A 21,029-nucleotide genomic window follows, 5' to 3' on the forward strand; every position below is an offset into this window, starting at 1 on the left:
TCACGGTAATTTCAGTTGAAAAGTACCCTTAACATACACTGTGATGAAAGAATGTGAAAACACTTCATTAAAAATGCAACGGTGATCATTATTTGCATCTACTTCGTCAGGTGCTCCATCTGAAAGGAAAGAAGGTTCCGGAGAAGACACGCACTCCTCACACTAAGTGGCGCCCAGCCCTCCACACTCTGCACAGCCATTCGTGCCCAAGTCACGTCTGAAGGAGACTTGCCCTTCCAAAAATCCAAAGTCCCAGACAATTTTCATTTAAAAAGAATGGGTCACAGACTTATTTTTAAGAGCTCCCTTTTTAGAGGACTTGTATTCGCTGTGACTATAATGTTCTGCTATTTACATAAGAATGATTCATCTTCAAGGAGGCATTATCTCCGATTAAAATTTGGAAGACTTTTCCAAGAGGAAATACAAAAAAACTGGCTACGGCATTTACAAGAAATTAACTTTGTGCCAGAGGCTAAACTTTATTTCTGGGATTTAAAGAGCCACGTCAAGTTCCACAGAAAGAAAAAGGAACCAGCAGTGGAAGATGCTCCTGGTCACCAAAAGGCAACAAAGCTCTGCAACAACACCTTCGAGTTTTGACTTCTCAAAACTGAAATCCCTCAGGTCTACCGAAGAGAAAAAAGAATACGAGTGGGAAAAAAATGTCCTTTCGAGAAAAATGAACGACCTATAAAAGGGGTGATATGAATCCTCCCCAGACCTTACAACGCACAGGAAACTCGCCAGAAGGACAGCCAGCTAAGGACTTCCCGGCTGGAAGATCAGGGAAGGGTCTGCATGGCTTGGGCTTTAATATTCGGCTGTGCAGAGAGAAACAGAAACTGTCACCTCACTTCTACACTGTGCGCTACCCCTCCTGGAGGAGGGCCCCCGAGTACCTTCCAGAAGAGACTGCCACCAGGCCTCCCGTAACCTGCTCAAGACAAACACCTCCCTCCACACGATCACTTAGAGAGGGGACTCGATTAAGACAAGGAACAACATCAGCCAAAGCTTCTTCAACCTCTCAAATGCACCCAGACACCGGGCCCAGGCAGAAATGAGACTCAGGGCCTCCGCGGCTCCAGGGGTTTTCCGCCCCGCCCCCTCCCAGGCTGGCCACCCCGGACCGGCCGCCATCCTGCGTGTTCAGAGTCAGCACCGCTGCCGTGAAAGCCGCGAGGACTCCGGCCTGCAGTTTACTCTCAAGGCCCTAAAGCTGCTTTTTAAAACCCCCCTATTTCCAGGAGCTACATGTCCCAGGCTCCACCAAGGGCCGGCGACACTGAGACCTACGCTAGGCGCACTGCTTCTTCTTATGGCGTTTCAAAATCAGTCCATCGGTTTCTAAGGCCAAATCTGACTTATTTAAAGCAAAATCATAAAATCATCACTGGGGGTCTTTTTTTTACTCTTTTGGTCACTACAGCCAGTGAATAGAATCTAGAAATCAACAACACATGAAGTCTCGATACCAATCACTGAACACCCAGGACCCACTGCGTGTCATCCAGAGCGCCGTCACTGTCTGAGATGATCACCCTGCCAGAAAAAAACGGTAGAACAAGTAGAAGTGGCTACTTTATTGTGGAGAAATGTTCTCTACATACAGAAAGAGGGTCTCAGAACGCTGCACGCTGGTCTCGGATGTTAGATCACACCCCCACTTCGTACCCGCGGCGACAGAGCAGTCACCTCCGGGACTTGGTCCTCCTCCCAACGTGAGTCCCTCTGGAGAAGCTCCTGGTTCTGAGCCCTCCCGGTCCCAACTGCTGAATGACCTCTGTCACAGCCAGCAGGGGCGAGGACGCTCCAGGGGAAGACACCGCACACGAGGGCTGAGTCGGGAACGATCACGGCGCCAGGAGCTAACCTGATAACACTATGGCAACACCACCTCCATGTGCCCTGGCATTTATTTCTGCACAGTCCAAATTTCACGGAACGTAGTTTAAGGGACAGCCTCAAATCACCAAATGAGAAATCGAAACACCCACAATTTTCCTCACTCACCTCCCTAGATTAGCTCAGCTGTTCCCTACACCCTGTTCCCTACCGTCTAAGCCACCCCATCCTTCTAGGATAATTCAGAGACCTTAAAAGTGCCTCCAGCTCCTCTTCCTCCTCCACGCGCGCGCACACACACACACACCCTCCAGCCAGAAGAAAACTTTCTTTGTCCAACATCTACTCACACTGCAGTTGTTTGTATCCTGTCTTATCTGCCTCACTGGTCTACACATTCCTTTAGGACCGGAGGCTTTGGCCCTAAGGTTTCCTCCACCCCCGAACTACCTTGCTATCTTAGTATCACAAACCGCAAACATGCTCGCTGAGCTGCACGGACACTGTGGGTCAGAGATGCGAAGCTCCACGGCACACGGGAGTCAGCAGGAGAGCAAAACACGACCCAGAGTGAGCTCCGGGGCACCTGGGGGGGCTCAGCCGGTCAAGTATCCGACTCTCGATTTCAGCTCAGGTCATGATCTCATGGTCATGAGATGCAGACCCACTTTGGGCTGTGCACTAAGAGAGCAGAGCCTGCTTGGGGTTCTCTGTCAAAATAAAGAAACATTTAAAAAAAAAAAAAGTGAGCTACTACACGAACACACGGTGCAACTTCTGTGAGCTTTCTCAAAGCCAGACGCCGTCTCTAAAGAAGAAACAGAGCACTCTGCTTATTTGAGGGTAACTTGAGAAATCTGTTCCAGGGGCGCCTAGGTGGCTCAGTCTGTTGAGTGTTGAATTCTTGACTTCGGCTCAGGTCATGATCTCACCGTTCACGAGTTCAAGGCCCGCGTCGGGCTCCACATTGAGCATGGAGCCTGCCTAAGATTCTCTCTCTCCCTCCCCCTCTACCCCTCCCCCACTTGTGGTCTCTAAAGTTAAAAACAAAAATGATAAAGAAGGAAAACCTGTTCCCTCCTTTTCAACCGTGCCCGACGCCAGACTTAGACAGACTTCAAACCCCAAGTACACTCGCTCCAGGCCACTCTGTACTCACCATCCATCATAAACAACAAATAAAGTAAGAGGACTAAAATCTGAACTGCGTCATTCCACACCTGCAACCCCTCCTTCCCTACCGCTGCCAATGCTCTCCTCTAAACTGGGCACCGCAGCCACTTCACGTAAAGGCACTTCCTCGTCCTGTTCTTTGCTCTTCCTCACCGAGCACACGATCTTCCTGATCCACCAGGACACCGGGAGCACGAGCAACCCACTGCTTCCAGTTCTCCCCCCAGCGCCTCCGACTCCATCCTCTGAGACGTCAGCTCTGGGAACTCTGAGGAAGCTCAAAGCCAAGCCAACGATGGACATAAACGAAGCGGGTGAGAACTAGCGTCCCCAAGGACAATCGCCGGAACGATGTGCATCAAGTCCCCACGAGAGACCAGCATGCTCCAGGTGCCAAAACGCACAGGTGTACGCAGGGCCGACAGGCGGACGCACGGGAGAACCGCCCGCGGGGTGCGCACAGCGCCCTGGGACGGAGACAGGCCACCCTGTCACCGTGCCGCTGAACTGGAACCGACAGGAGTGAGCCGAGCAGGAAGAGGAACATCCGGGCAGAGACACAGCACACAAGCACAGCGGCGTGCGGTGACGACTGCACTCCGGGGCTGCTGGGCCATGCAGGCGGAGTGAGACTGGACGGACAGGCAGGGACGGGTCACCGCTCGGCCCGTGAGGCACAGGCATGCTGCGGAAGCCCCGGCGCACGGGCCTCATCTCACACACGCACACAGCTACAGCACGGTCACGGTCACGGGGAGCAGAGCGTCGTGGGCAGAAACGTACGACGGCGTATGCCTGCTGTGACAAGAGGAACGCTGGCCTCAGTCCTGCCCACGGTCCTCACGCAGACCCCCCCCCAGGGAGCACACCCCAGGTGTGAGCGCATCTTAGGAGGACAACACAATTCCGAAGGCAGGCCAGCGAGTGGCGGCACGACCGACACGGCCTTGTTCAGTGTTCTGACTCTACCACTTCCTCTGCGAGGCCTGACACCCTGGAACGAAGTGTCCGGATGACACCAAAGGGCCGAAACCCACTGGGCTGGATGACGGACACTCCGTCTCTGCGGAGGGAGCTTCTCCCATATGCCCTAACAGAAATCGGTCTTGGAGCATGCTGGAGAAGGAAGACACAGACTTCGGTTCAGGAAAAACCACACGGAGGAAGTGCGTGGAACAGACTAAAGGCGCAGAGAGCAGGGCAGGGACGAAGATGGCAAGGAGAGGGCCTAGGCAGCGGAGTGACAGCGCGGGAGAGGGCCCATGACACAGGTGGCGCGGGGGATGGAAAAGCAGAAGGGGCGCCTGGGTGGCTCAGTCAGTTAGGCATCCAACTTCAGCGAGTTGAGGAGTTCGAGCCCCGCATTGCACTCTGTGCTGACGGCTCTGACCCTGGAGCCTGCTTCGGATTCTGTCTCTCCCCCTCTCTGCCCCTCCCCTGCTCACGCTGCCTCTCTCTGTCTCTCAAAAATAAACATTAAAAAACAGGAAAAGCAGAAAGAAATGGCCACAACACCCAGGTCTCCAGCTGCTGAGAGCAGCAAGCCACAGGTACCGGGAAAAGACTTTTCTGCCTTTAAAATGAAAGTGACCCAAAATAGTGGCCCTTTTCTGGAAATCAGCAAGTTACTAACAATTACCCACGTATCACAAACCCTCCACATCTTGCTGTGGTTCAGAGAAGCAATGGCAGGACACCCTGTAGAACTACGGCAACTCGGACTGTAATCTCCCGGATGTCAGGCTACACGTACCTCTGGCAATAAAACGAAGCATCTTGGAATTAAAAACAACTGGTAAAGGAACTTTTAGGTGAAACCATCGGAAGCCGTCCAGGTGGTGTGTTCCCGTGGTCAAACGTTTTCAGGGTTAGGGCTTCCTCAGGAAACCGGATCGGCCCCGCTCGGTTTCACAGAACCACAGAGACGTAGGCTCGTCTTGAGCTCTTTAGAACTTTCTTCTTCCACGAAGTCTGGTTTCCCCTCAGCCCCGCAGGGAGGAGCCCGTGGGTTCGGAGAAGTCTCCCCTTACTACATCCGGCCCTGTTCCCAACCCCAGGCAGGCCGTCCTGTCTCCACTCTCACCCTGACACTTCTCCGCATCTGTACCACCCGAGCAAGTTATTCAAGCAGGTGACAAGATGTGTCAATTGAGTGTTGTGAAGATTAATACAGAGAAACATCCCTAAAGCGGATTCTGGATGCAGAAGGGGAGGCTGGAAGGGGGAGCTGTACCGCTCAAGGTCAATCACAGGAAGAACTGTCAATTACAGACCCAACAGGAAAGCATCCTGAATTCCAGGCCCCATGGGGAAGATGCGTGGGCATCTCCTCCGAGAAGAGACACCCCCCCCGCCCCCCCCACAGCTCAGCCACTGAGAAACCACCATCACCCTCAACCCCGCTGCTTCTCCAGCGGACTTTGGTTCAAAACAACCCCTCCCAACTTCCTTTTTGTCCATAAAATAACATTCCTCTCCTCTTTGTTGGACTTGCCTATGGTTGTCCCAAAGCCAGCCTGTCCCCAACCTGCAATTCTCTGTCGTTATTTCCAAATAAACACATTCCTGCCAGTTTTACCTAAGGTTGACAAGTTCACGCCCAGTTCACACTATGTGCTGGGCCCTTGGGGCGACAAGGTGTGGCTCTTCCCCATTCCAGGTAGCTGTCCATGGACCTTCCACCCCCACTCCTCCCCTTCCCCCCTCCCCGCACCTCCACAACCTACTCTCCACACAGCAGCGCGGGGGTCTGTGCTCATCGAGGAGATGCCGGCCCCTCCCTGCTGTCCCCCCTCAGGGGCACTGCATTCCCTGCAGGCCACTCGGCCTATGCATGTGACCCACAGTTCTGACTAGGTGACAGGCTCCATAGGCCCACGGTTCTGACTAGGTGACAGGTTCCACTCCGTCTCAGCAGGCCCGGCCCAACCCGCATCCAGTCTAGAGTGACCATCCCGGCCACCTTATCCTGCTGAAATCCCAGCCTCACCTTCTCTTCCGTATTTTCCACCCCGAAATTAGCTCAGGGGAGGGGAGCTCCCAGCAAGTGGGGTACCCTTTCCTGCACCCACCAGTGCCCCCCACACACAGCAGACGGTTACTAAGTATTTTCTCACCAGAAGCTGGCCCAGAGTGGCCATCCAAATACAACCAATAGGTAAATGGGGAAGAATGAGGCACATGATTTAAGGGGATTCCATCTAAATTCAATCCCTTGTTTACTTCCGATAAACTCACATCACCGGGCTGAATCGCTCTTCCTTGCTCACTCGGTGCCCATCTCGGCTTCCTGCCGACACCGTGCCGGGCAGGCCACTGCTGTGCCACCCGGGACCCTTCTCTCGCAGGCGCTGGGAGGTCCCCGTCCCTCCGCCTGCCGCTCCCGACCCTTCCTTCCTTCCCTGCATCATCGGCATCATCGCCTTGGAGCCCTGTCTACAGAACCCTGAAGAGAAAGTGACCCCCCATGGTCGCACAGAAACCAGACAGGATGGCCAGCCTACACCAGCGGGCACGGTGCGGTCTCAGGAGAGGCTGCTTCCCGTCCCCGGGGAAAAAGCGGGAGCCCAGGACACACGTCACTCAGGAAGTGTCCTCTCCGCTGCGGGGACGAGCCAGCTGTCCCACCCAGCTCCGACTGGAGAGCACTTTAAACTGGAATCCTGCAACAGTTCATGCATTATGGTTTTCTACTGCTTTTCTCGACTTGCATCTTACACGCTTTTATTTGAAATGTTGGAAACTTAAAGTAGTACTAAGTTAAAAACCTGTTTCTAGAGACACCAGTGAGGTAGGCATTTCAGAAGTAAAAGTTCAGTATTTACTGGCTCAATAAACATTTTCAATGAATGTCTAGTCCTATTAGCACCCCAATAAATCACTTGATTTTGGATATATTTTATGGAGAAAAAAATCAAAATGACCACAAGTTGTGGGAAGCTACTTTTCCTACAGATGATCTATGTTTACAATTTGCGTTTCTCCGCTGAAATAACTTTCTTTTGCTGAGACCTTACACAGAAAGTTTTTGGAGTTATGCCTCCATGTGGCTCAGTACTTCTGCAGGGATCCCCTCCTGACCACAGCCTCTCCTTGGCTCTCCCCAACAGAACGTAAAATTTTAATGTCTCACTCGGCACTCCAAAGTAAGTAAATATTTCAGAGTCTATCACCTGTGTTTTCTTTTCTCAATTACAACTCATTAAAGAAAAATGCTCTCTTCAGTCCATAGCACACCATCAAAAAGCAAGTATTTAAATAATGTTTGACTTGACTAAGTGGCATGAGCTGAAAAGAACACTCTGGATTCCTAAACTCTCTCTCCCACTCTCCTTATCCTTTGATAACGTAGTGGGAGTTGGTGAGAGGTTCACAGCCCAGGATGGCACCCCCCCACCGGCAGGGCCGAGGATGCGTGAGGTCGGCTTTGGACAGACTCAGGGAATGCCTGCCACACACCCTGACAGGTCACCGGACGATAAAAGTCTCAGCATTCCTTACAGGCTTCAGAAGAGAGAGATCGTGTTTTACTGCTGCTGCTTTCTACCTTTGGGGGACGGTGACACAGAGAGGGAGAGAAAACAGCTCTTCCTGGAAGCAGTGCATGACTAAATGACCCTCTGTTTTTGGGTCCTGCAGATAAATGTCCCTTCCAGATAAATAAATTCTATGCAGCTGTTAAAATACAAGCAGGTGTATGCTTGTGCTCAGTTTCTTTGTAAAGTCTAAAATGTTCCCCTGAAACATAAAAATACAAAAAAAAAAAAAATTAATGCTTTTCAGCTTTTAATTAATACAGCAGAAGTCATAAGGCAACAAATCTCACTATAGCACATAAAATGTGAGGTTTTTGCCACATTTTTTAAAACAGAGGATGTGTTTAAGAGCCTTTGAGAATTACAATCCTATAAAGACAGAGAACCTACCTTAAACTTTACTCTGGAATAAAACCTAAGCTTGCTTACTCAACAACAAGAAATTCTTTCACCACAAGGTACAATCATACAAATACAACGTTCTAAAGCTAGAACTTGAAACCTTTCTAATCTCAACACCTAATTTCAGTTTGGAAATATGTGCAAATAAGACTTTTTTTACACGAAAATAATACAAGCATTTGAGCAGAAGTCATGCCTTTGGTCTGTGAGGTGCCCCAGGTGCAGTCTCCTATAGAAATACAGAAATCCTACTGAGCAGGTATCAGACTCCTAAAGGAGATACTGTAAGAACCCATTTTCATTTTAACTCTGAAGTTGGCTGACTTTTTTTTTTTTTAATTTATCTTGAGAGAAAGAGAAAATCCCAAGCAGGTTCCACAATGTCAGCATAGAGCCCCATGCAGAGCTGGATCCCACGAACCGCGGGTGATCATGACCTGAACTGAAATCATGAGTTGGACGCTTAACCGACTGAGCCGCCCAGGTGCCCCATGCCCATTTTTTTTTTTTTTTTTTTTGCTAGACTCCCCAAACTAGAAGCTCAGACCATCAGATATTATCTTACGGCAGCATCATGGAATAACTAGAGATAATCAGGACACCTCTGCAGCACTGGAAGGTAAAATGTCACAAATTTAAAACTTAAATCATGATCAGCACGCCTGGGTAGCTTTCAGCGAAGCCTCCGACTCTTGATGTCCACTCAAGTCACGATCTCGGTTCGGGAGTTTGAGTCCTGCATAGGGCTCTGGGCTGACAGCGTGGAGCCTACTCGGGATTTTCACTCCCTCTCTCTGCCCCTCCCCGACTCACACCCGTACACCTGTGCGCGCGCGCTCTCTCTCTCAAAATAAATAAATAAACTTAAAAAAAAAAAAAGACTTAAACCATGATCAGGTCAATTGAGCTTTTTAAAATAAGCAATCATTTTCTTGAAAACATTACCTGCAGCAGGGCTGTATGATGAGATTTGTTCAAAGAGAACACCAAATAGTTGGAACACACATTTTCCAAGTCATTAGTGGTAGACAGGCCATCACTATTTGGTTTTAAAGCATTAACGGGAACGTGAAGCTGCAAATACATCACTCAAGGGTGAAGTTCTTCTCTGTGCTACCTTGTCAGACTGCCCTGCCCACACAGTGGCCACCAGGCACATCAGCTATCTAGATATATTTAAACTAAATAATCTTTTTAAAATTTCAGTCCCATTAGTCACATGCCAAGTGCCAAAGCTGCAGGTGGCTGGTGGCCCCCATGCTGGCCACAGGGACAGGGGACATCCATGCCCGAGAGAGGATATCTACCAGAGACAAATTCGAGTCCTCTGGCCCTCCATGTGGTTCTGCAGAATACTGTGTGCGGTTCTGTGTGTAGTTTTGGTTTTTGCTCTTTTTTAATTTTTTTTTAAATATCTATTTATTTTTCAGACAGAGAGAGACAGGGCATGAATGGGGGAGGGTCAGAGAGAGGGAGACACAGAATCTGAAACAGGCTCCAGGCTCTGAGCTGTCAGCACAGAGCCCGACGCGGGGCTCGAACTCACGGACCGCGAGACCATGACCTGAGCCGAAGCCAGCCCCTTAACCGACTGAGCCACCCAGGCACCCCGGTTTTTGCTCTTTTTAATCTACCATTTTGGTAGCAGGTACAAATGTTTATCAAGTCATATCTGAACGCTTTCAGAGTTAGCTAACCTCTCTCATAGAAATATTTCTGAATATATGCTTCCTTTAAATATAATGCTTTCCAAAATGAAAGTACGAAACAAGATATACGATATAATTTTAAATAGCTGAGAAATTTTGCTTTTAATCAAATTATCTTTATCTGATAACCAAATACAAGGAGGATGGCTCACTTAAAAAAAGTGACACTCAACCTGCAAACAATTCGTTCTTCAATGAGGGAAAATAAAGTGTCAAGGATGAAACACTAATCCGTTTCTTCTTACCAAGTTGTAGAAATTATCAGAGAATCAGAGACACTGTGGTGGGTATCTGGAAACGAGTGTTAATGATCTCGCCTGCTCTGCTGTACCCTATCATTACCTCTACCCTGACTCTCAGCGTTTGCCTACTTATTTTTAGTTAGCCTACTAAAATGCACCGTCCCCTTCTGGTTTTGGGTCCAATTATCACTTCATGTCCCACATGAAAGTCACTTGACTCTCTACCATTTGGTGAGAAAATACACAAACACATTTATCTGTACACTTTTAATATAACACTGTCTAAGTAGCCAGCTGTTATCTTCAGAATGTCTTTAAGGGCAATGCAAGGAATGTGTTCTTAATGCCACAGGGCTACACACTTAAAAATGGTTAAAAGGGCAATTTTTGTTATGTACATTTAACCACAACAAAAAAAAAAGCACATCAAGACAACGGTCTACATCCTGTGCCGAGCCATCTGTTCCTATTAATCACAACGCTTTTCCTAATAAATTGGGTTAAGATTTTTAATAACTGGTTAAGTAATAAAATGCAAAACTTCGCTCAATGCTAAAATTAAAATCCAAGTGCTGTATATTAAAAGCCAGAGAGGAGAAATACATTTAAGAAAATAGGCTCATTTTCAGGCACCCCAACTATTACAGGATAAAGACACAGAGAGAGTGGTGTTACTGAATGAACACCTGCTTCCCGTGGTTACGTGACACACAGGCTACAAATGTCTGAGGTGGCCAGTCCTGCAAATCCTGCACGAGCCCTTATCCAACACCTACCCCAAGCTGGGGCTTCAGAAACAGGGACCCCACCCCGCTCCTCACAACCACCCTGAGAGCTGGTGTTACCATCGTCCCCATTTACAGATGGTGAGACCGGGAGACGCATCGCTTTTCAAAACAAGAAGGTAGTTCTGGTCACAAAGGGGGCTGAGCAAACACAGAGGCTCTGGCTCCAGGCTGGTGTGCATGGATGGGAAGAACCGTACCAGCCCCCAGGGCCAGCAGCTCTTTACAAACTGGTCAGCCGGTGTCCGGCTGCGACAAGGAAAAGTCTTCTGTTTTGTTTTTAAGCAGGCTTCATGCCCAGCACGGGGCTCGAACTCACCACCCTAGATCCAGACCTGAGCTGAGATCAAGAGTCGGAGGCGGACCCCACTGGGCCCCCCAGACGCCCCAAAACTCTCCCAAGTTTTAAGAGAGCCCAAAGGATACCGTGAAGCCATCCTTAAGAAATCACCTTGCAACAACCAGTACTGGTCTTGCTCCTTAATTTGTAGGAAAATTCGGAGACAACTGCAGAAGTCACTTCCAAAGAAAGAAAAACGTAAATCCCAGGATACAAATTTTAATTGCAAATTCCTTCACCCTCCCCCATGGTCCATTCACATCACAAACCTGACTTCGTAAGCAGGTACTAAATTAAATTGGGTGCAGGACACCGCGCACACTCTAATTCCTTGAATCCTCGCGGGCCAAAACAGCATCGCAAAGCCGTCGAAGTCAATTACCAAGCGCAATGAACTAAGTCGGCCGAGGCAGTGAAAGTGAGGACCCAGGTGGGCAGCCGGGGCACAGAATTTTCTGCTCTGCACCCGTAACTGCGAACGACCGAAACGCGCCGTCGCTCCGTTCCGCAGACGGTGGAAAGTTGCCCGCTCCTTTGTCTGAACACGGGAAGCCCTAGGAAAACACCGCGGGCCGCAAAAAGACCCCTGGACCCGGGGAGAGGCGCGAGCACAACCTCCTGGGGGCGGGGGGTGGGGGTGGGGGTGGGGGCGGGGGGTGGGGGTGGGGGTGGGGGCGGGGGGTGGGGGTGGGGGTGGGGGTGGGGCTGGGGGCGGGGGCGGGGGCGGGGGGCGGGGGGCGCGTGCACGAGCCCGCAGCCCAGCCCCCCCACCCAACCCGCGGGCGCCGAAGGGAAGCGCCTCGGCGCTCCTGCGTCAGCCCTGCGGCCGCCGGGGGCCTCCAGGGTCTGGAGGAGGGGGAAGGTCGGGATCAGGGAACCCGCCGGTTCGAGGCTCAGAGGAGGGGGAGCAAGGGGCTGGGGGCGGGGGGCCTGGGGCTCGGGCGGTTCAGAAGCTCGAGGAGCCGGGGGCTGGGGGGGGGGGGGTTGGGGGCCTCGGGGGGGGGGGCCCGAGGGCCGAACGCGCCGCGAGCACTCGGGTCTCCAGCGACCTGACGACCCCCCCAACCCCGCGCGGGCGCCCTCGCACACCAGGAGCGACAGGCAATCGGACCTCAACAGGCTCCGCTTCACTCCCAACAAAAAGTTTTTAAAAAGACAAAGCACCCGACAGCCCGGGGCCCCAAGTCTCGACGCGCGAGACCCGCACGGAGTGAGGACGCAGGCGGACGCGCCAGGAAAGTTTGGGCGGCTGCGCGCCGGCGGCTCCCTGCCCGCAGGGGTCGGGGGGCTGGGGGGGAGGGGGCGGGTGGGGGATGGAGGAGGGGGCCGCGGCCTGGGGACTAGCCGCCGGCCGCGCGCTTACCGGCATCATGTTGGACCCGAACCGCATGGGAGCCGCGGCCCGAGCCGAGCGGGGCGCCCGGGTCTCGGGAGCGGGGGGCGGCGGCGCAGGGCGAGGCTCCCGGAAGGCGGCCGACCTGTTGCGAGGCGAGGCGGCCGCGGCGTCGGCGGTCGGCGGTCGGCGTAGCCCTCCCCGCGGGCGGGGGCGCCACCGAGCCCAGGGCCCACCCCTCGCGGCCCCGACGCGGCTTTGTCTCCTCAGAGCCCACGACGGCCCGCGCTCCGCCCCCCGCGCCCAACGCGCGCGCTCCCCCCACCCCGCGCGCCCTCCGCCCCGCCCCCCGCGCGCCCTCCACGCTCCGCCCCCCGCGCTCCCCCGCCCCACCCACCTCCGCACGTCTTGCGAGGGCGGGGCGGGACCGGGCGCGGAGGACGCGCCTGCGCAAGAGCTGCGGGGTTCCGCGTCCCACCGCGGCGGCTCGCGGCTGCCCGCCTTCAACCTGGTCATCGCCCGTCGTCCAGTGTAGGACTCAGGTCTGCGTGGCTTTAGGTTAGACACGAATACACTTAAAAGTGACTCCCAGGGTGGAGCCTGCGTATTCTTATCGCAGTCGCAATAAACAAGCCTCTAAAACGCCTAAAAGTGTGTGGAGCGACTTCGGAGGGGCCGCTTCTTTGCCGCTCACGCGGGTCGGGGACTCGGCTCGCTACCCCAGCCCCCGATGGCGGGCCGTGGGGGGCTGCAGGGCTCACGGATGCTCAGGTGGGGGCAGCCCCGGGGGGAGGCGCGATGTCCGGAAGGGTGGTGCAGTCCCGATGGGGTCACCTCCTGGGGGGGGGGGGGGGCGCAGCCCGGAGTGGGGGATGGTGTAACCCCGGTGGGGGGCGCTCCCGCGGAGCCCGGCCTCTTCCAAGAGCCTGAGAAGTGGGGTGCGGAGAGCACCTGCCGGCGCCTGGCCTCCAGGACCACACACACACCCCCTCCCCCACGCCGTACACCCGGTCTCCACACCTGGCAGTAGCGAAGTGTGCTAATCCCATTAGAAAGCAGACTTCTCCAAACCCGAGGTTCATGGTCCTGAGTTCAGCAAAGGGGCTCCACCGCGTGGTTCGTTTCAGCAAGAATTTATGAAACTTTGGCCACGTGTTCTGAGTGCAGATGTCCCGAGTGCCACCGACGCATCAAACAGAACTCGGATGGACGGGAAAACCAATAGCGAAGTAGATCAATAGCCAACGATTACGTGACTTACCAGTTCGATTATAAGGACAGAATTAAGGGGGTCAGGGGAGGAGCCAGCAGCTGCCGTTCGGCAGACGGTGACCAGGCAGGCCGCCTGAGCCACCTGAGAGCCACCTGAGCCTGGCAGTGGAGGGAAGGCTTCTGGGAAGAAGGACCGGCAAGCGGAAAGCCTCGCGGGGAGCCCACCTGGCTGTTCTGCGACAGCTGCAGAGACCGCAGGGGGACAGCAGGGTGACCCACGGGCCGCGGGGCGCTCGCACCTATGGGCCGGACTGAGGGCTTTGGCCTCGCTCCTGCCCAAATGGGGAGCCCTGGGGAGGTGTGGAGCAGATGACCCGACTCCTGTCTCCGAACCTGCGCAAAGCTCTTGGGAAGTGGCTGGGGCAGGACCCCTGGCTGTGCTGAAGGGGGTCAGGTTTGGGGTGTGTTTTGAAGGCCAGCCCCATAGAATTTCCTGACAGGTTAGACACGGACTATGAGAGAGAGAAGGCAGGGAGAAGTCCAAAGTGTTCATCTTGGGGGATGAAGCCCATGAGTGGGGCATCACACCCTGAGGGCCAGCACGTTTGCGCACAGGGAGTCTTTTCTGGCAGCCCGCAGCTCATAAAGGGACCATTTAGCACTAAATAAAACACACAAAAAAACGACCTCCTATTACACTGGTTTTCGTTATTTTCTTGCACACAAAGAAATCTCAGAAACAGCCTAAGATACCATGATCCACAGTCTTCTAGAAAAAGAATTCTGGGCGTTGGTCCCTAAACCTCCAGTCCTCAACAATGGAAAAGCTGTCTCTATCCCCCGGCAGCAGGTCACATGCTACAGTACCTTATATTTAGCACGAGCAGGGACAGTCCTGACTTATTAATTAAATGACCAAAATGGAAATAGAAGCAAGGAAAGGAAATCTGTAATAAGATGGCGCGGTCCTACTACTGTCTGTTGTCACAAAAGCCTTTGCCAAGGGCGCAGAGGGAAGGACACAGGGGCGGGGCCAGCAGCTGGCACCTCGTCCCGAAACTCACTCCCAGCGATGAGAACTCCCTGCTGCCTGTGTTGAGGGTTTGGTTTGGTTTGTTTGTTTTCCTTTTTTTGTTTATTTTAATCATAGAAGCGTGAAACCAAACAAATCTTGTCTCCGCTTTGGTTTCGTTCTCTCGAATGCCGTGCAGTTCGTGTCTGGCTCTCGGATGGGTTGCTTTGTCCCTTCCAAGTTTCACTTTGTTTACTCCCGCCCGCGCCTGCCCGCTCAGTCCGGGGCCTCTCCCCGCTTCTCCCTGCTCTGGGATTCCGTCCGCAGCCTCCAGAGATCAGCCCAGGCTGGGTTTTGTAGCACAAGCTCACCTCACCCCCAGTGCGATTAATTACCTTCTGGGCCTGAGCGCCCAACACCCTCGGCAGGTCCAAGCCTTGCACTGCTGCCCTGTCTCGGGAGGTGAGGGTCCTCCTTAGCCCCTGCAAGGCCAGCTCCCGGGCCTGGCACTCCTGGCCACCCTCCTGTGTCCTTCGAGACTTTCTTCGCACTGACATTCTTATGTCTGTATTTTGCGAGGCACTGGTCTGCACACAACGGCAAAGGGCACACACACTCTGACGTCATGAAGCTCGTGTCCTGGTGGGGAGCTAGACGGTAAAAGAAGAGGAGGGGAAAGCGACCGGTAAACCTAAGAGAACATTATCTGTTTAAGACAGGGTGGTCAGAGAGGGCATCTGAGGACAAAGGAGGGGGGATTCAGACTCCAGGTGGTGGGAACAGCAAGGGCAAAGGGCCTGAGGAGGAGTGTGCGGCGTCCTAAGCATCAAAAAGGTCAGCGGGGCTGGAGCCGAGCGACCAAGGAGGGGGGTTGTCAGATCGGAGGTGGAGGAAGCAGCCGGCCTGGACCACGTAACACCATTTAAGGTTCCACCAAATGCCCTCCCTCCTGAAGGGTCAGAGTCTCTGTTTTTCCAGGTGCCTCCAGACTTAGTTCTGAAGTCCCCTCGAGGCGACCATGATTCAAGAGTGAGATGGGGCCCAGGCTTCCGTCCGAAGCCTCCTGACATCTAGCCATGTTTTCCCCTTGCCTTAAATACCTTCCCCCTTGCCGTACCTTGACTCATCTTTAAGTGCCTACCTAAACCGAAGGCCCTTCCTTCCCTGGAGGTCATGTTTGATGTTAATCAAGCAGAATTAATCCAGATCTCATCATATTGAGTGGCCATTTATATATATATATGCATGGATATATGAATATGTACACGTGTATACTGTTTGCTTTTTTATTTATCATGGGACTTACCACGTGATATAGGAAACAAGCCACCTGTCACCCCAAATTGACTCGATGGCAAAAACCATTTGCTATTCATTTATTTGTCTATCTTCAGGCCTAACATTGCGCTTAGGGCATAGTAGCTCATCAATAAATGTGGAATTGATGGTACCTAAATAGCACCATCGTAAGCTTACCTTCTCGCTTCTCTCTGCGGATTTGGTTCAGTTTTGTCCCCAGCTCCCGCAGGAGCCTGGGGAGGGTCTTCCTGGGTGTGTCATCTCACCGGAGCGGTTGGCAACTTCTAGGCCAAATCCGGCCCCTCTGCCCGTGTTTGTATTGCCTGTGAGCAAAGATGGCTTCCACACTTTTCAACCGTTGGGGTCGTGGGGAGGAAGCAAAGAAAGGAGATTTTGTGACAAGCGAAAATCAGGTTCAAACTTCAGGGTCCTTAAGTAAAGTTTTATTGGAACACAGCCGCTCTTCCTTGTTTCCGTATCATCTACCGCGGCAGGCAGGACTGAGTAGTCGTGATGGCAGTTGTGTGGGCTGCAAAGCCTAAAATATGTACCATCTGGCTCCTTAAAGAGGAAGGCCCCCCCCCCACCCCTGCTCTAGCAGCAACAATGACCTTTTTAGCAGAAGTGGAAGGGTGTCACTGCCACGATTAAAAGTCTTCAGTGAGGCCGGTGGGCCTGTGATGGGCAGGATAGAGGGTCGAAGGGCACTGGGGTCGTGCTCGGACGTTTATTACACTTTTCTGTCTTCTTGTGTTTGCTCTAGCTTCTAGATAATACAATGTTTTAATTATCTGTTCAAGGGGGAGGGGCAGAGAGAGAGGGAGAGAGAGAATCCAAAGCAGGCTCCTGGCCCAGCATGGAGCCCGATGAGGGGTTCGAACTCACCAACAGTGAGATTCACGACCTGAGCCGAAATCAAGAGTCAGACGCTCAAGCGACTGAGCCACCCCGGCACCCCAAGATAATACGATGTTTTCAAAACAGAAGAATGAAAGCCTTCAGTTGCTGTCCAGTGCTGTCGGGACAGCATGCTGTCGACGCGGCCTCCGAGGCCCTGCCTGGGCTAGCTCGTGCCTGACCTCCGAGAGTTAGGGTCCGCAGGACCAGCCGCGGTGGGTACCTCCCTGTGTTCCTGACAAGACTCAAGCTTGGTAAATTTGTAGGACGCTCTCGGGGCTTCGAAGACCTCTGTCTGTGCCATTGGCCGTCCCTTGATTTGTTTAAATAATTCCCTGCCTGACCGACGACTTAGGGAGCAAGGAGCTCGCGACGTCTTACGCTCCGTTCAGTTCTCTCTCCAGCACCTCGCCTCCCCTTATGCAGCTGGCCTGTCGGCCCCAGGCCTCCCCTGAAACAGCCAAGGTCACCAGGGATCTTCATCTCACGGGTGCAGTAAACACGTTCAGTCGTCTTCCTTGGCCTTCCAGAAGCACGGAGATGTTGCCCGTCCCCTCCTCGCGATAGACACTTTACACTTGACTTTGGGACAGCGCTCCAGTGGTTTCTTCCTCCTCCTCTGACCGCTCCTTCTCTTTGTCTCTGAAGGGCGTTCTTCGTCACCAGCCTTGACCTTGCCTCCCCATGGATTGAAGTTTTGTGTGTTCTTCCTGGAAGGTTTCTCCGGGCTCCAGAAATGCACTGCCGAGCGCGACGTCCCAAACCGCGTACAGCCGTGGAATGTGCCGGTGCAGCCAAGAAGCTAAGATCCTAACTTTTTACGTTCTATTGCCAGTGTGCTGAACATACAGCGTTAGATTAGTTTTAGCTGTAAACTGCTAATTTTAATCAGTTTAATGTACATGGCCCCGTGTGGGTCATGGCTACAATGCTAGACCGCGTAGGTACGGAATACGTCCACCGTCACAGAAAGTTGCACTGAACGGGCTGGGGACCCTGTCCAGTCATGTCCAGCTCCTGCTGGACGGTCCTCTTGGCCATCTCAAAGCATTGCAAGTGCGACTTGTCTAAAACCCAACCCATGGCCCCTCTCCGCAGTCCCGGGCTTCTACGGTATCTGCACGAGTGTTCATCCGTTTTCTCAGGCCAGACACGCCCGAACCATCCTCGACGTTCTTGTCCTCACCTCCGACACGCATTCTGGCCGCTCGCCGTGTCCCCAGGGACCCCACCACCGCCGTCCTTGGTGCTACCACGTGGGCTGGGGGACGGGCCGCTTCCAGCCCCTCCTTAACGCCTCGTCCAGGCCCTGAGTGTCTGTCCCCCTCCCCATACCCCTCCCACTCTGAGACCCAGCTACAGCGTCTTTGCCCCCCTGGTGCCCCCGGTACAGGCTGCAGCATAGCCCCAAGGACCTCACCTGTCACCCCTGCCACTTCAGACTGGTTTGCATCACCAGTGTCATTCAGTTAATGTGTCTCTCCCACAGGACCACCAACGGTAGAGCAGGGACGCATCCCTGTTTACTACTGACTCTTCACGACCTAACACGGGGCCCGGGACACGCTAGCGCAGGGTTAGCGTGCGAGCAAAAGAGTGGACGATGAATGATTTGGTCTGTCTGTAGCTCGTGTGGTCAGAGCCACCGCAGTAGTCAGCTTGCTTCCGTAACGGAAAATCACGGACCAGGTGGCAGAAACTACAGGGACTTATTTTTTCACAGTTCTGGAGGCCAGGAAGTGTAAGACCAAGGTGCCCGCCAACGGTGTTCCCAGTACGAGGGCCCCACCCCCCCGTGACTCACAGAAGCGTGATTATCTTCCAAAGGCCCCTCCTCCAAATACCATCACGCTGCGGGTTAAGGCTTCAACACGTGAGTTTTGAGGGGACACAACTAGTCCATAGCAGCCAATGTTCTGGGGCACCTGAGTGGCTCAGTCCGCTAAGCAGCCAATGTTTTGTACGTGTTCCCAATCCCTTGGCCACAGATTATATTTATCACCCCAAAGTACCATCTCATAAATGCCTATAGGAGGTTCGGGTTGAAGGGGACAGAAGATCCACGGAACCGAGCCCACTGCTGGAACGCCACTTGCCCGTGGGGCGGCGTCCGTGAAGAACTGTATCTATAATTCTAACAGTGCTTGAAAATAAAGAAAATCTCCTTGATGAGATGCATTTCAGAAGGTTAAGTTGAGGCTTCACTGTGGACGGGCAAGAGACGTCTAGCTCTAACGTGCAGACAATAGACGCTTCCACTGAGAAGGCGCCATGAAGCCCGTGGCCATCTGCAGAGGCTGCCGTGGCCTCCGTGGCCCCGGCGCAAAGGAGCCCTTATTTCACAGTGAGAAGCGTACATGCATTTCTTCCTGGTCTCTCTTAGAATATTAGAATACTGGCGGGGCACCAGGGTGGCCCCGTCGGTTAAATGTCCGACTTCGGCTCAGGTCATGATTTCGTGGTTTGAGAGTTCGAGCCCCACATCGGGCTCTGTGCTGACCGCTCAGAGCCTGGAGCCTGCTTCTGATTCTGTGTCTCCCTCTCTCTCTGCCCCTCCCCTGCTCATGCGCTCTCTCTCTCTCTCTCTCTCTCTCTCTCTCAAAAATAAACATAAATAAAAATTTTTTTTAAATATGCTTCTGCTGGGGCCCCTGGCCAGCTCCATCAGGGAACCATGCGACGCTTAATCTCGGGGTCGTGAGTTTGAGACTCACATTGGGTGCAGAGATTACTTAGGTAAATAAAGAAAACTTAAAAAATATATGCTTTTATTTATAAAAAAAAAAAATTTACATACAGCTTTTCGGGTTAACTCAGTAGACACTACCGAATGTCTGATATGAGCCGAGACCTTCCTGGGGCGCATCTGTGTGGAATGAAGTCCGCTTACTGAGGCGAAGGCGTGACTTTAAGAACCCCGTGTGCTGGGAGTCTTTTCATCGCCAAGGTAGCCGTGAGGCTGTGCTTTAATTATCCTCATTTTATGAATGAGGAAGCTGAGGCCCAGAGAGGTTAAGTGACTGGCCTGGAGTGTCCCAGCTGATGAGTGGCAGAAGCTGGGATTTGAGCCTAGAGTCTGTGTGTGTTGTTTTTTTAAATTTTTTTTTACATTTATTCATTTTTGAAAGACAGAGAGAGACAGAGCACAAACAGGGGTGGGACGGAGAGAGAGGGGGACACAGAATCTGAAGCAGGCAGACGAGGCTCTGAGCGGTCAGCACAGAGCCCCATGCGGGGCTCGGACTCCCGAACCACGAGATCATGACCTGAGCCGGAGTTGGACACTCAACCCACTGAGCCACCCAGGTGCCCCTAAGGGTCTGTGTTCTTAATCACTACGCCGCTGACCCTTCACTGCCCTGCTGCCCTTTACCCCTCCTGCACCTGCACTCAGGTGCACAACGTTTTCTCATATAATTGTCGCCAACTTTACAGGGACGTACGATTACGTCCATCGTACAGACAGAGAAGCTAAAGCTTTGAGGCGCAGACTCTCTGATCCACTCAGTAACTACTAAGAACCACACGTGCCAGGACAACCCTAGGCCCTGGGGAAATCGCGGTGAGACAGGCGGATGCCACCCTGCCCTGACCTCTGGATGCTCTCGCTCTCACCGAGGGTGACAGATGATAAACCGGTAAGTAGGACACGTGCTGGGAAGGAATTAAGACGACGCCGTCGAGATCAGATGAGGTAAGTGTTTTAGAAATGGAGGTCCAGAAAGTTCCATCTGAAGGCATGGCATTTAAAGTGAGATCTGAATAAGGAACCGCCCTCAGCAGACTGGGATGAACGGGCCGGGCCGGGCAGAGGGAACAGCAAATGCTAAACCCTGGGGCAGAAGTGAGCCCAGCGCCCTGGGTGCAGAAAGCCCAGGGCGGCTGGCGGCTGGTGGAAGATGTCACCCCAGGTCGTGTAGCTGATATCCAGCAGAGCTGATGGTCGGATCCACGTCTGCCTGAGGCCACACTCTGCCCCTCGGCAAACTGCCCAAAGGAACGACCACGACATTCCGTCTGCTGTCATGGCCTGCTGTGTTTTTAAGTTAACTTGGGCAGAACCCCAGGAGGGGAATTAAGAGTCAAAATAGAGGAAAGCCGCACGCGGAAGGGCTTCCCTCGGACGGGAGACACAAAGACAAACGAAGTGCCAGACCCGGCTTCGCGCCCCGGGCCTCACCCTCACCCCGTTATTCACCCCTGCACCCCGCCCTGGGCCTCACCCTCACCCTGGGACGCGCC

The 21,029-nt window shown here is 53.2% G+C and overlaps 1 protein-coding gene across 3 annotated transcripts in view; it reads right to left on the reverse strand.

The window, feature by feature from the left end:
- The window catches only part of TP53BP2 (tumor protein p53 binding protein 2), a 53,345-nt gene extending 40,680 nt beyond the window's left edge, over positions 1-12,665 (reverse strand). For 2 of the 3 annotated variants that reach the window (XM_047848097.1, XM_047848096.1), the window contains exon 1: positions 12,398-12,662. In XM_047848097.1, coding sequence (XP_047704053.1) covers positions 12,398-12,424 — 27 coding nt within the window. In that variant the 5' untranslated portion in view covers positions 12,425-12,662. Of the gene's footprint in view, positions 1-12,397 lie in introns of all 3 variants that reach the window. The other variant, XM_047848098.1, reaches the window with a different exon arrangement.
- Between the last annotated feature and the right edge of the window lie 8,364 nt (positions 12,666-21,029).

This window comes from Prionailurus viverrinus, unplaced genomic scaffold (genome assembly GCF_022837055.1).
Source record: "Prionailurus viverrinus isolate Anna unplaced genomic scaffold, UM_Priviv_1.0 scaffold_53, whole genome shotgun sequence".
Classification (NCBI taxonomy): Eukaryota; Metazoa; Chordata; class Mammalia; order Carnivora; family Felidae; genus Prionailurus; species Prionailurus viverrinus.